General features: G+C 43.5%; 1 protein-coding gene across 3 annotated transcripts in view; it reads left to right on the plus strand.

Annotated features, from left to right (window-relative positions):
- AUTS2 (activator of transcription and developmental regulator AUTS2) overlaps positions 1–12,208 on the plus strand; it is a 1,924,915-nt gene that overhangs the window by 1,888,148 nt on the left and 24,559 nt on the right. For all 3 annotated transcript variants that reach the window (XM_069226926.1, XM_069226925.1, XM_069226927.1), the window contains one exon: positions 7,206–7,277. In XM_069226926.1, the coding sequence (XP_069083027.1) occupies positions 7,206–7,277 (72 nt within the window). The remainder of the gene's footprint in view (positions 1–7,205; positions 7,278–12,208) is intronic.

The following is a 12,208-nucleotide window of genomic DNA, read 5'->3' on the forward strand; positions in this document are numbered from 1 at the left end:
CTTGTATTATTGAAGGTCAAGCAGTTTTAGAAACCGGTAAGCAGGCTTGCCAAGTCCCTGCTAGTCTGTGATTTCCGCTGGCCTGCGGTGGCCTGTGGTAAAAAATAGAATGGAGGTTCCGGTGCTGACACTCAGCAGAGTTGGCAGGGCTGCCTCTTACCTCTTCCTGTTCCGTGGTGTCTTAGAGTTATGTCTGTGGTTCGTCTGTGCTCCGGTTCCACGAAGTTCCTGCTGCTTGCTGCTATTGCCGTTCGCTGAAATGGCACCCTACCACACGCTGCACCTCTTCAGGCCTGATCGGGCTCGCGGGGGCTGCGGGCCAGGGGCCAAAGACCAGCACAGCTCAGTTGCCGCTCCTGCCCAGTCCTGCACAAACCCCCACGGGCTCCTGCCCAGTCCTACACAACCCCCCCACGGGCTGTGGGTGACCCTAAGTCGTGGTTGCGATGTGAGCCAGGACCAGGTCTAAATTGGGCAGGGCAGGGGATGGGGTCAAGGTCTGGCTGAAGGGCAATGGCAGGGGAGCTGGGGAGCTGAGTGGGCAATCAAGGCAATTAAGGTGATGCAGCCGGAACCTAAAGACATCTCCTTTCCCCACCTGCTGATCACCTGCCTCTCGCAGATGCCAGGGCCCGTTGGGCGTTGGTGGCTTAAGGCTTCGGGCACGGGTTGCAGCAGATGGCCAGCCCAACCCCTGCACCATGTCTGTTCTTCTGGCCACTCCCAAGTTGAGGGGGGGAAGGGCGTTCTTGTGCCTGTGCCCCCTCACCTCTTTGCACCCCCCCTGCAAGCCGCACCAGCAATCGGGCCGCTTCTGCAGGGGTCCGCAGAGAGGCTGCAGAGGGAGCCACTGCTGCTGCTGCGAGGGCTGTGCTCTGGGGCTCCGGCAGGCAGAACCAGGCAGAACCGCTTAACTGGAGGAAAACTGCTGCTGCAGGCTCCTGCTCGGCTCCCTGATGGGCTCGTCCATAGGGCTGCTTGGGCTGCTTCCTCTGCCACTCGGGCCGCTTCTCCCTGCCGGGTGGGGACTCTGGAATGAAAGGTCCCCATGCCACTGGGCTCCTGCTCGGCTCCTTGACGCGCTGTGCTGACCAGGAAGCAGGGCAAAAGGAAAAAAGCAATATCGACAATGCCTGGACATCTCGAAACAGGGATTTGTCAGCTGTAGGGTACCACTGAATCTAAGCTGAGCAGGTAATGTAAGGGCAATAGGGAAGTAGTTTTCATAGAAACTGTGTTATCCAGAAAGAGGGGAATGAGAGCTTTAATCTTGATCAAGCCCAGGTATATTTTCCTGCATTGACGTGTATACCAAATATTTTAACAATATGTTGAACTCGAGGTTTCTGATAACAATAAGAGCAAAATACATCATTGGCAATCGTGGCCTTAGTCCGGCCTGAGTACTGTAAGACTTGGATTTGTTTCTGGTATTTATGATTTATGTGTTAGAAATGGTGTTGCTAGTGTTCCCAACCAAAGGGTCAATTAAAACAAATAACATTTTATTAATGTAGACAGATACAGTCAACAATTTTGCATTCTTTAATTCATCCATTTGCCCTAATGTGGGTTTCCCAACACACATTTTTTTTCAGACAGAAAGTTTTTCTAAATAAAATCTGTGAAGGTCTCTACCGGTGGAACTGTAGTAGAAAAGTAATAATTCCATCTGGGATAGTGAAGCATAGAAACACAGTCAAAGAGTGTGCTAAGATGAAGAAACGTGTACCCACAGTGTCTGAACATGAATTGTCCTTTTCACCACAATACACACACGATCCATTTAGACCTTGACTGATTACTGTTCAATGTAGAGACGACGGATGGATTTGACTTTTTCTTTCCATCTCTTAGCTACTGGTCAATGCCCATCTTGGAGGTAGAGCCTACCCCAGTTAAACAAACGCAGATCTGGATAATTCATGTATTACAACTAAGGTGAAGGCCATTATGTATCGATACATTTTGAGCAGTGTAAACCTCTCCATTCCACATGGATGGAAGCAATAGCACGGGAGGCAATCAGCATGCCATTTACAGTTTCTGTCTGTAGTGTGAAAAAGGGTGGCCAGACCCTTTCTCTGGGACACTATAGACTTCAGTCTTCACCATCTGTCTGTTCAGCATGCTACTTCTCACTTAAAAACAAAGATTAAAATGCTGTTGTTTAACTTCAAGAGGCCACTTTGGCAACAGAAAGAGGATTTGTGGTGTACAGCAAGCTCACAGCTGCCCATTAATAGAAACTAGCAGCTATTAATATCACTTTACACAAATGTGTTGGTACACACAAAGTAGACAAGCTAAGGTATGGGAAAAGGATGGGAACAATTGCAAACTGTTCATCCAGATTGTTACATTTTTCACAATTTATGTGGTACCATTCAAGGTCACACCAGGGGCCAGACCAGTGTCACTTTGTACAGTGGATTAGGTAACTTTAAACACTGTGGGATGCTTGATTACAATTTACTGCTTCCTTGGTTACAGAAGAGCTACAATATTTAATGATTTATTTTTAGACCAAGAATCAAATAATATGGATTTGTGGGGTGTGGCCTGTTTACTGAAATGTTGTTTATCTATGCGGAATCTTGCAAGTTTTATTTTCCTCAGTGTTTGTGAAGTTTTCCAAAATCATGAAGGCTGAAGTTCTTTCTGTACCTTGGTTGAAAATGCTTGAGAAATAGTTAATTATAATTTGTCAGAAAGGTTAAATATAAATGATAACGAACAATGGGCCCAGAATTAGACAGTTATCAAAGAGCAGGCCCTACTTGAGATGCTCCATAGATAAAATAACCTTAAGAGCATCATTCATGTAACTGTCATAGTTTCCATTTGAATAGATACACATGATCAACTTTGCCCAATGTCATTTGAGGTCATTGCTTTACAAAGCTATTTTGTCTCTGCTAGCATTAATTTACAGCCGTTTCTTGATTGCAGCGATTAAAAAAGTGCTGATCATCATCTGTGACTCTGCTGGCCTTGAAACGTATCTTTATAGGCCATTGTCCCGGCTGATTATTTAGATTGCAGGTCATAAACTTTATAATAACTCTAATCATGCTCTTAACAACTCTGACACTTAATTGCCATTTGTACTCTGGATGATTTGCTTGCTTATCTTGTATCGAGGAAGGTTTAATGTGTAATGCATCAGTGTTTGCTTAAGGGATAATAAAAACAGGGTATTTAAAAATCCCACAGGTTAATTTGTTGGTGTGCCATCACGTGAACATCCTTAAGTGGGGTTGATCACTTAGCTTAAACAAAGTTATTAAAAATTCTTAGCTAATTTATCTTTGTAGAACACAGTAATTGGGGCAGGTAGTTTTGTCAGAAGGATTTTAAAATTGTTTACTTTATTTAAATTCTATTTACAAAAAGAAAGTTTAATTGTGTTTATCTAATGCTTAATTTGTGGAAGAAAGAGTTGCTGTTGCGTGAAGCGCAGCTCAGAGGCCGGCGGCTGCTGCATTTAGACGTCAGCCCGCCGAATTGCATGGCTTGTACTCTCTAACCCACTACCCAACACTCCTTGTCCCTTTTTTTCACTCTTGTAGGTTCTTGCTTTCTCCCCTTGCAACAGTGTTGCCATCTTTCTCTTCCCCCGTCTTTCTGATCTGCATTTCCTCCTCTTGCACTCAGTAAATATCTGATGCAGGAAATAAGTGCCAGTCCTTAAACATAAGTGCCTGCGGCCCTCACCGGAAAGCATTGTGTTTATCCATCCGAAGTTGAGTTGTTGATTAGGATAGTGTGGATTCGGATGGAATCATTAATTATCCTGCGATCTAAGCTTCCAAAATCAATCCCTTTTAGCTGGTTTTAATTGTGTGTAGCAAAAGCCAAAACATGTATATTAAAAAGAAGACTGTCAGCTTTCTCCTTGCTTCTCTGGCCTCTGTATTCCCAGAAGGCCTCACTATAGTTGTACTCCCTGTATTAAAAAACTTGCCATTTCGACCCTTTTTTAATAAAAACTTTGCTCCACCTATTGTCACTCCTTAAAGCAGGGGACCGCCTTCTCCCCGGCCTACCACCTACCACTTTTGCTGAGGGGACCCCATCCGCTCTGCAGGATGTGTAGGGGCTTATGTTATGCCACTGGCTTATGGCCATACACCACCACCACTGTCATTATGGAAATCAATCTCTCAGCTCACTGCAGGAATATTTTCTAAACTCATAAAATGCAGCAGGTACTGCATGTCTTTATGGTGATGTCACCACAGAGGAAAGGAAGTGACATCTTAAGAATTTTGACTCCTGTGCAAGACATATTTTGGGCTCCTGATCAGAATAATTTTGAATTTTCTAACCCATGTTCCACTAGTTCATGCCCAATCATGCCAGACAATATTGGCATGTACATAAATGATTGTGGTACAGAAATAGACATAAGTGAGGTAGAGAAAAAGCTCACTTTCACAGGGACCCCAAAGAAGGTTGGGGTCCTGGGCAATTGCCAACTTTGTGCATGCCTTTAAATGTCTCAGGAAAGGCCAGGCATTGGTGGGCTCAGGAGCACGTGCTACCTATTGATAACCAATGGAGGCTGCCTGTGTACCACTGCTCCTAGTAGACTTGCACAGGCAGCTTGATCTTTTGCATGTAAATATATTTATGTTATCTGCAATTATGTAGCACCTCCTACTATTAGAGTGGCAAAAAAGTGCTTTTTTTTTTTTTTTTATTGAGATTTTATTATGAATGTTGACAGAGAAAAAACTCAAATGGGGTAGGAGCCCCGACAGTTTTCAATGGTTGCGTACAATGCTCAATAAACAGTGGAACGGGGAAAATGGGTAGATCAGTAGGATAATATCAAACGTAAACATATTATATTATATCATACCAAATCACGCAGGGGACAGGGAAGGCGTTGAGAATGAAAATGGAAGAAAATGAAAGAAGGGTGTGTGGTGTGGGATCGGGTAAGGGTGCTGTGCCTGGTTATGTCGGATTACAGTGATTGTGGAGTCGTGAGGCTATTAGGTTGTAGAGTTGTATGGCTCTCGGAGGTGGGATTGTAGGATAGTGTGGACTACAAACAGTTTTGGTCGAGTAGGCAAGCTGGCTAAGCCCGCCTATTGGTATGTCATAAGGCATAGGGGTCAGGGCGCCTGACTGTCTGGGAATGAGTAAGCAGGCAGGCGGGTGGGTGTGTAATCTCCGTACCGTGTCGCCGCCTGGGTCGGGTGCCAGTCGTTAAATGTCTGGGTCCATTTCGAGTCTGGGGGTCGCCATGACCGGCGATATCGTAGATTGTAACGGTGTTGGGTTGGTGGCGGATAGCGGAGGGGGGGTAGGGGAAGGTGCGTCGGGAGGGTGGGGTTTAAAGCCTCTGACCGTGCTCTGTCCGTTTCTCCTTTAATACAGATGTCCTTTCCTTTGTCCTTTCAGCGGCACTTGGGGCTGTGGGGAGTGTTCTTAAGGGGGGGGAGGGGAAGGGGAGGGAGAGGGTAGTGTGCAGTTCACCAACTACGCGCTGTGTTTTATGTTTCACTCTTCATGCTCTACGCGCTCCATGCTCTATACTACATTCCCCATACTACGCACCACCACCCCTACTACTACATCCCACCTCCAGCCAGAAAGGGGGCCCATACTTGGGTAAAGATTTGGGCTTGATCTTGCAGGTTGTAGATCATTCTTTCATATGTGGCCGTGCGGGTCATGGCTATGATCCATTCCTCCGGGGTTGGGGAGATTTCTGACCGCCAATGACGGAGAATACAGATCTTTGCAGTGGCTAGTGCTGTGTGTAGCAGTCTTCTTTACGGCCTGGAGAGGTCTGGTAGGGTGGTCGCGTCATGTATGAGTATTAGGGAAGGGGGGAGTGGTGACGGGAGTGTCAGTGATTCTGCCAAGGTGGAGCTCACCGCGTCCCACAGTGGTCGGACCGTTGGACAGTCAATTAAGATATGGTTTAGGTCGCAGTGTGTCTCTGGGCATCTCCAGCATTGCGCATGCGGGAGGAGGCCGATCTTGTGCAGTTTCGCCGGGGCCCAGTACCAATCGTGTAAGACCTTGAAAAGGCAGAACTTTGATCGTGCTTCGCGGGTTCCTCTGTCCAGGGCTTCCAGGACATCCTCTTACTCGGTTGGATCTAGAGGTTGTTGTAACCGAGTTTGCCAGTGCAAGCGCAATTTCTCTAAGAGGGGTTGAGAGTAGAGATGTTTGGTGATTAGGTCATAGAGGCCCGACATGACTCCCTTTTGTTGGGCCCATCGCTGCAGGTAGGTCACTATAGGCGAGGGTTGGGACCCCCGTCGGGTAGCTTCGGTCCTTTGGGAGATGCAGTGTTTGAGCTGCTGGTATCTCCATTCTTGGTTTGGCCTTAGACCGAATTCTTCCCTTAGCCTGGGAAAGGTTTTGATCGCCTCGTTCTCCAGTACCTGGGAAAGGGTGTGGATACCAGCCTCTCTCCACTGCGACCAATTGATCACTTTCCCGCCTATTCGGAGACCGTTATTGCGCCACAGCGGCGCCTGGGAATGAATAAGGGAGTGTACTCCAAATAGTCTGTGGGCCCTTCGCCACGCTGCTCTAGTCGCTTTCAAGATAGGGTTAACCGGACTGTTCGATGGGATATCGTCGCGGTAGGGTCCCCCAAGCCCTTCGTTTGCGGATAGTAGCCGCCTTTCCACCGCGATCCATTGTGGTGGGTCGGGCGTCACAAGCACTGTGTGGGACAGTTGTGACAATTGTAATGCTAGCGAGTAGTGCTCCACTTAGGGGAGTCCCATGCCCCCATGTGAGCGGCGGGCTATGAGTTTGGTGGGTGATAGTCGTGGTCGCATAGGGCCCCATACGAACGATCTGATGAGGGAGTCTATGCGTCGTAGTGTGTGAAGGGGCACTTGTAAGGGGAGGAGTCCTAGGACATATGTGAAGCGAGGCACCGTGACCATCCTGGTCGCTTGTACACGGCCCCACATGAAAAAAAAAAAAGTGCTTTCTTAAGCTGGACACCCTTTCTGTCAGGCTCTATTTCTGTTGATTGGGTGCATAAGGTTGTTTGGTTATGTCAATGGAAGCTGTCAATCAAGACATGAAGAGTGTCTATAGAAAGTTAGAGAAATATATATGAAATAATGACTGATATTGCTGCCCTTCATTGTGTGTGTGTGTGTGTATATGGTGCAAAACCATTTCTAATGTATGTAACTTAATGTTTTGATAACTTACAGACGTCCAATGCTATTGATGTAGCAGCCAGACCCGGAACAGTGCCACACACCCTCCTACAGAAAGACCCCAGGGTAGGTTGATTTACTTCATCCTATGGCACAGTATTTCACCATGTTGATATGCTTGACTTTATTGCTGCTGGCGAAGCTTGCTCGTCACCGTAAGTAATTGAAAGTGTGCTCTTTTCAGTGCCTCCTTTTCCCATTACCTGCACTTAGAGGTACAATGTGCAACATTCTATTTTTCTAAAGAAATAGATGAAATATATCCCCCCCCTTTAATGTCCAGTGCTGGAAACGTATAGTCTTCTAATAAAAGATGACCTGTTTATGTATAGCACTTTCTGCCTCAGAATGCGTCATTTGTATCACTATGGACAAGAAGTGTTTCAGTTAACTAACACAATGGTGATGAATGTATTCACAATGGAAGGATGTATGCCTGAGTCAGCCCAGCTAAGATTTCGATCTATGATTTGCAAACAACACAGAGATCTCAGTGATGGAGGACTCACTCAGCCCTTCCATGTCTTCTATTTGCATTCTATATGGAAGAAAGGGGTGTTGTTACTTCCGTATTCCTATAATGCATTTATGGATTTTGCAAATTACATCTTTTTTAGATCAATAAGTTAAGTACCTTTAAATTGCGTGTAAACATATAATTTGTACCACCTAGAAACTGCAAATGCCCTGGTATAAAATCCTGCATGCTTTGTTTGTTATTAGTACATGATGGCATGTTTCCCTGGCATATAATTCACATAATCGAATGTAGCAGTGCCATTCAGCTTCACGGGCACTGCTGCAGACAGACGTAAAACATCAGCACCAGCCTTAACTGAGCCCCAAGGACCTGTCTTTCTATTTTCTCTCTTGCACACATGCTGCCTGGGGAGAGAGGGAGCTGGCTGGTGGGGAGGGCAGCGTGGAACTGAGAGTATGAGAGCAGGGCAGGCACAGCGTGGGAGGATCTCTTCATGAACAGCCATACCGGTTACTGTTCCCTAGACACAGCCCTTATTCCCGAAGCTTCTGTACTGAGTGTGCTGATGAAATATTGATGTAACTGGTCGAGCACTGGAGACGCTTGATTTGTGCATCTGGAAAGTACAAACAGTAACATGTTTTCAGATGAAAAATTCACAATATAATTCGTTTTAGTACAATATGGACAAGCTGTTTTCTAACGAGGTTGAATAGAAATCTTATAATCATTGGCAGGCATGAGGTTGCTACAAAGAGCAGGTGACTGATTTTTAGTGGTCTGAGCAAAATAGTATTTTGAAACTAGTGTACTCCCCATCAGCTGGGAAAAATGCAGTATTCAATCTTTTCTGGTTATTTAGTACCATCTAGTGGTACTCTTAACTGGCATTAAGGGAGTGGCAGTTCTGGTGACATATGCATTTAAATAGATAGTTCCTATTCGATAACATCTATGAATGTCAAAATTGCAATAAAATAAGATGAATGTGTCATACTAATAGTGGCACTGTTTTGCACAACTTTTGCATGCATTACTAACACTTACTCATGATAAGTCAAACTCATACATTCGTAAAGTAGTGATGATTTTCCAAGTCAGAATTGTGTAAATTCTGCATGCACAACTCTCACGTGTGTGTGGAGCTGTTGCAAAATTTGAGTAAATTCCAAGTTTGCACATTGCCCTTGAATGAGTAGATTTTGGTGTTCCCATGCGTGATCAGAGAGATGCAGTGAGATTTATGCGAACACACTGAGGGTCGTAACATTGAGGGTATTCACAAATAACAATAGATTCAAAGCAATGCATCTAAATGTAATCTAAATATAGAAGTATAAGGGTGTCAGAAAGGGTGGGAAATTGTGTCAGTATTTCTCATTGTATTTGGTGGATTAGGAATAAAAGCTCTTTCATGGGGAAATGGCACAAACAACGAAATTAAAAAAGTTGTTTTCAGTCTTTGACTCATTTTCTAAACCTCCTCTTGTTGATTTTAAACAATGTGGAGACTCCAGCTGCAGAGGATTGTACACTAGTTGTGAATCCTATACTCGTATTTGTGCATCGTTTGCAAATCATAAGCTTGTGTGTTGCCACCATCACAATGTTAGGAATCAGTGAATTAGCAGCAAATCCATGCTTTGTAAAGGAATTTCTTGCACATTTAAACATTTGCAACATTCTTTGTAAAAACCACCTAGATTACTTAGATGGGGTCAAAATAAATAAAATAACATTTGTCTAAAGCCACTTGTTTTTCCTCTCTGCATACATGTTTCGGATCAAATATAATTATTTATAGGACTTGCAATTGAAACAATGCCCCCGGGTAGACTATCTCAAGTTGATAGTTTAAATCACAGACTGTTCAGTAATCTGGTAAATTGTCATCAATTGCAATTTCATGTTAGTCCACAGGGTTAAATTCACTTTTTTAATGGGTAAACTGAGTTTGGGTAATGATCGCTACTGTACCTAATACAAATACACAGTTCGCCAGTGTCCGATGCTGCTTGCTTATGTCAGGTTACAGATTCATACTCATGTTCAACTTCTAACTCCCTTGCTTTTTGTCCTTCTTTATCACTTTTTTAATTTGTGTTTTATCTTACTATTAGGTGTCTGGATGTTTTTTTTACATCAGACATAGGTCAAAAGCGTTTTTCCTGGAACAAAAACCACACTAGTCGTGATGTTGCTTTATAAGCCCCTTCTCTTTGATTGCTGGTGAAAGTGTTACATGTGCAAATCCACAAAAGATCCAGTGCATATTCCTATCCCAGTTGGAACTGTACAAATGTGTTAGAGCAGCTGCTCACCAATGCAAATACACTTCATATACTGTAGTAAAAAAAAAACTTTGGGTGGTACAAAGAAAATTGTGAACCGCTGCAAGCTTTGAAAAACTTTGTAAAACTTTGTATATCTATAGTGTTACTTCTAATATTGCTGTATTCACTACAGTAGTCTGTTGTACAGTGATAGAACCACCTGTCACAAAACCCTGGGAAAGTAAGGGATCAATAAACAAGAAGAGCAAACCGCCGATCTTCTTATGACCATTTTTGCAAGACTCCTGCAGGAGCCAGCTATTCCTGTATTTTTTGCTGATCTGAGTTAAGTACTGTGTTTAGGTCTCTCTCCATTACACTTCTATATCTTTAGTGTTGCTAAAATAGTTTTGCAGGCTGCATCCTTTTCTAGATTCACATGTTGTACATTATTCAGCCATATAGTGGTTAGGTTCAACTGTGTTTCAAGCTATAGGGCTGTTTGGCAATGTTGCTGTTAAGTTCCCTGATATAACCACAAACATTGTCTTCAGAAAGCACAAACGCACGCAGACCCCCATACTTTGAAAAATGCTTAAACAAACAGCTCTAATTTGCAAGTCTGTGCCACTTTTTAGCTATCTGAGTCCCTAATAGGGGCCACATTTATTTTGATGCTTTGGCCTATTTTGTGTACCAGTCCGACCCGATTAATTTACTTCTTTCTGGTTTAATTTGCCTCGTTTACGTTTCTAACTGCATGCACAGAAGATGCTCTAGGGTCATGAGTCACCTGCCAGCGAGCACGTCTCCATAGCCCTTTGCCTTTCATTCTAATATCTCCCTGTGCAGTGCGAGGCTTACCCACCTCCTGCTTGGCTGACAGCAGTTGGCACTCATGAATGAGGCATGCCCGTCTGAAAAACTTGTATTTACTATTAAAACACATCCCAAACAGAGGGAAGGCTGACAACAATATTGAGAGACAAAATATCGAACTCCACATCTACATAGTTTGAAGATATATATATAGAGAAAAATAGTTACGTTACTATACATTTTCCATACCTAAATCCACACTTCGTACCTTGGTGAGCGATATATATATATATATATATATATATATATATATATATATAAAAAAAATATATATATATATATATATATATATATATATATATATATATATATATATATATATATATATATATCGCTCACCAAGTTACGAAGTGTGGATTTATCAAGATCACCAAGGTACGAAGTGTGGATTTAGGTATAGAAAATGTATAGTAACGTAACTATTTTTCTCTCTTGATAAAGTTGTCACAATATTCTCTCCCGTCAATATTCGGGATTCATTATTCCGTTCTATAATCCTTAAGCCAGCTTAGGTCTTCAGTTTCTTACACCTCCATCACTGCTTACAGCCTCCATGCTTTATTGGGGACCTCGATGATTCCTCCAACTAAGGAAGATTCCTCCTCATCTATGATCTGCGTTCGTTTCCCTCCATTTGACTATTGAGCTAGAACAAACTTTGTCCTGATAGTTTTTTTCTTACATGTCAGAGTTACTGGGAAAGGTAGAGCCATTCCTGTTAAACTGGCTGCCACAATAAATACTAAACAATTAGGGACCACACTCTTGCCAAAAAATGTCTAATCTTATTATAGCAGCAACATTGACAACAAAAACTTCCTCGCCATTTGGACCAAGAAGACTGAACCCGGAGGACTGAGGGACAGCTGGCGTGCCCTTCTTGTCTTTTTACATTTCACAAGCATCTCTTTGATGCCCATAACAGTCATTTGAATGAATCAAAACACCAGCTGGTCCGAGTTGGCACCATCGTTCGTGTCCATTTGGCTAATGTCATTCAATCTCTTTGGTTGCTAAAACCTGGCTGCCATGATGACTAGCATTGGCACAAATAGGTAACGAAAGGAAAATGGAGAAAAAGGCCATGATGGGAATGTACAACACTTCCCGACAGACTTCTTGTTACATTTCATTCGATTAGAGAATCTTCTGTTCTGTAATGAAATGCGAAAAGATGGCTGGAGGGCAGACACTTCTTTGATCAAAGATGTTTGGTTGCTTGTCAACACTAATGTACAATGGTCACAGGGCCAGGGAGCTTGGATCTCGCTTCGCGGAAGCGGGCTAATTGATCTCTGGAAGGGCTTCATTTGAGCGCAAAATGCTAATATTTTAATTTCCCCATCATCATGCTGCAGAATGAG

This window comes from Pleurodeles waltl, chromosome 3_2, assembly GCF_031143425.1.
Source record: "Pleurodeles waltl isolate 20211129_DDA chromosome 3_2, aPleWal1.hap1.20221129, whole genome shotgun sequence".
Lineage (NCBI taxonomy): Eukaryota > Metazoa > Chordata > Amphibia > Caudata > Salamandridae > Pleurodeles > Pleurodeles waltl.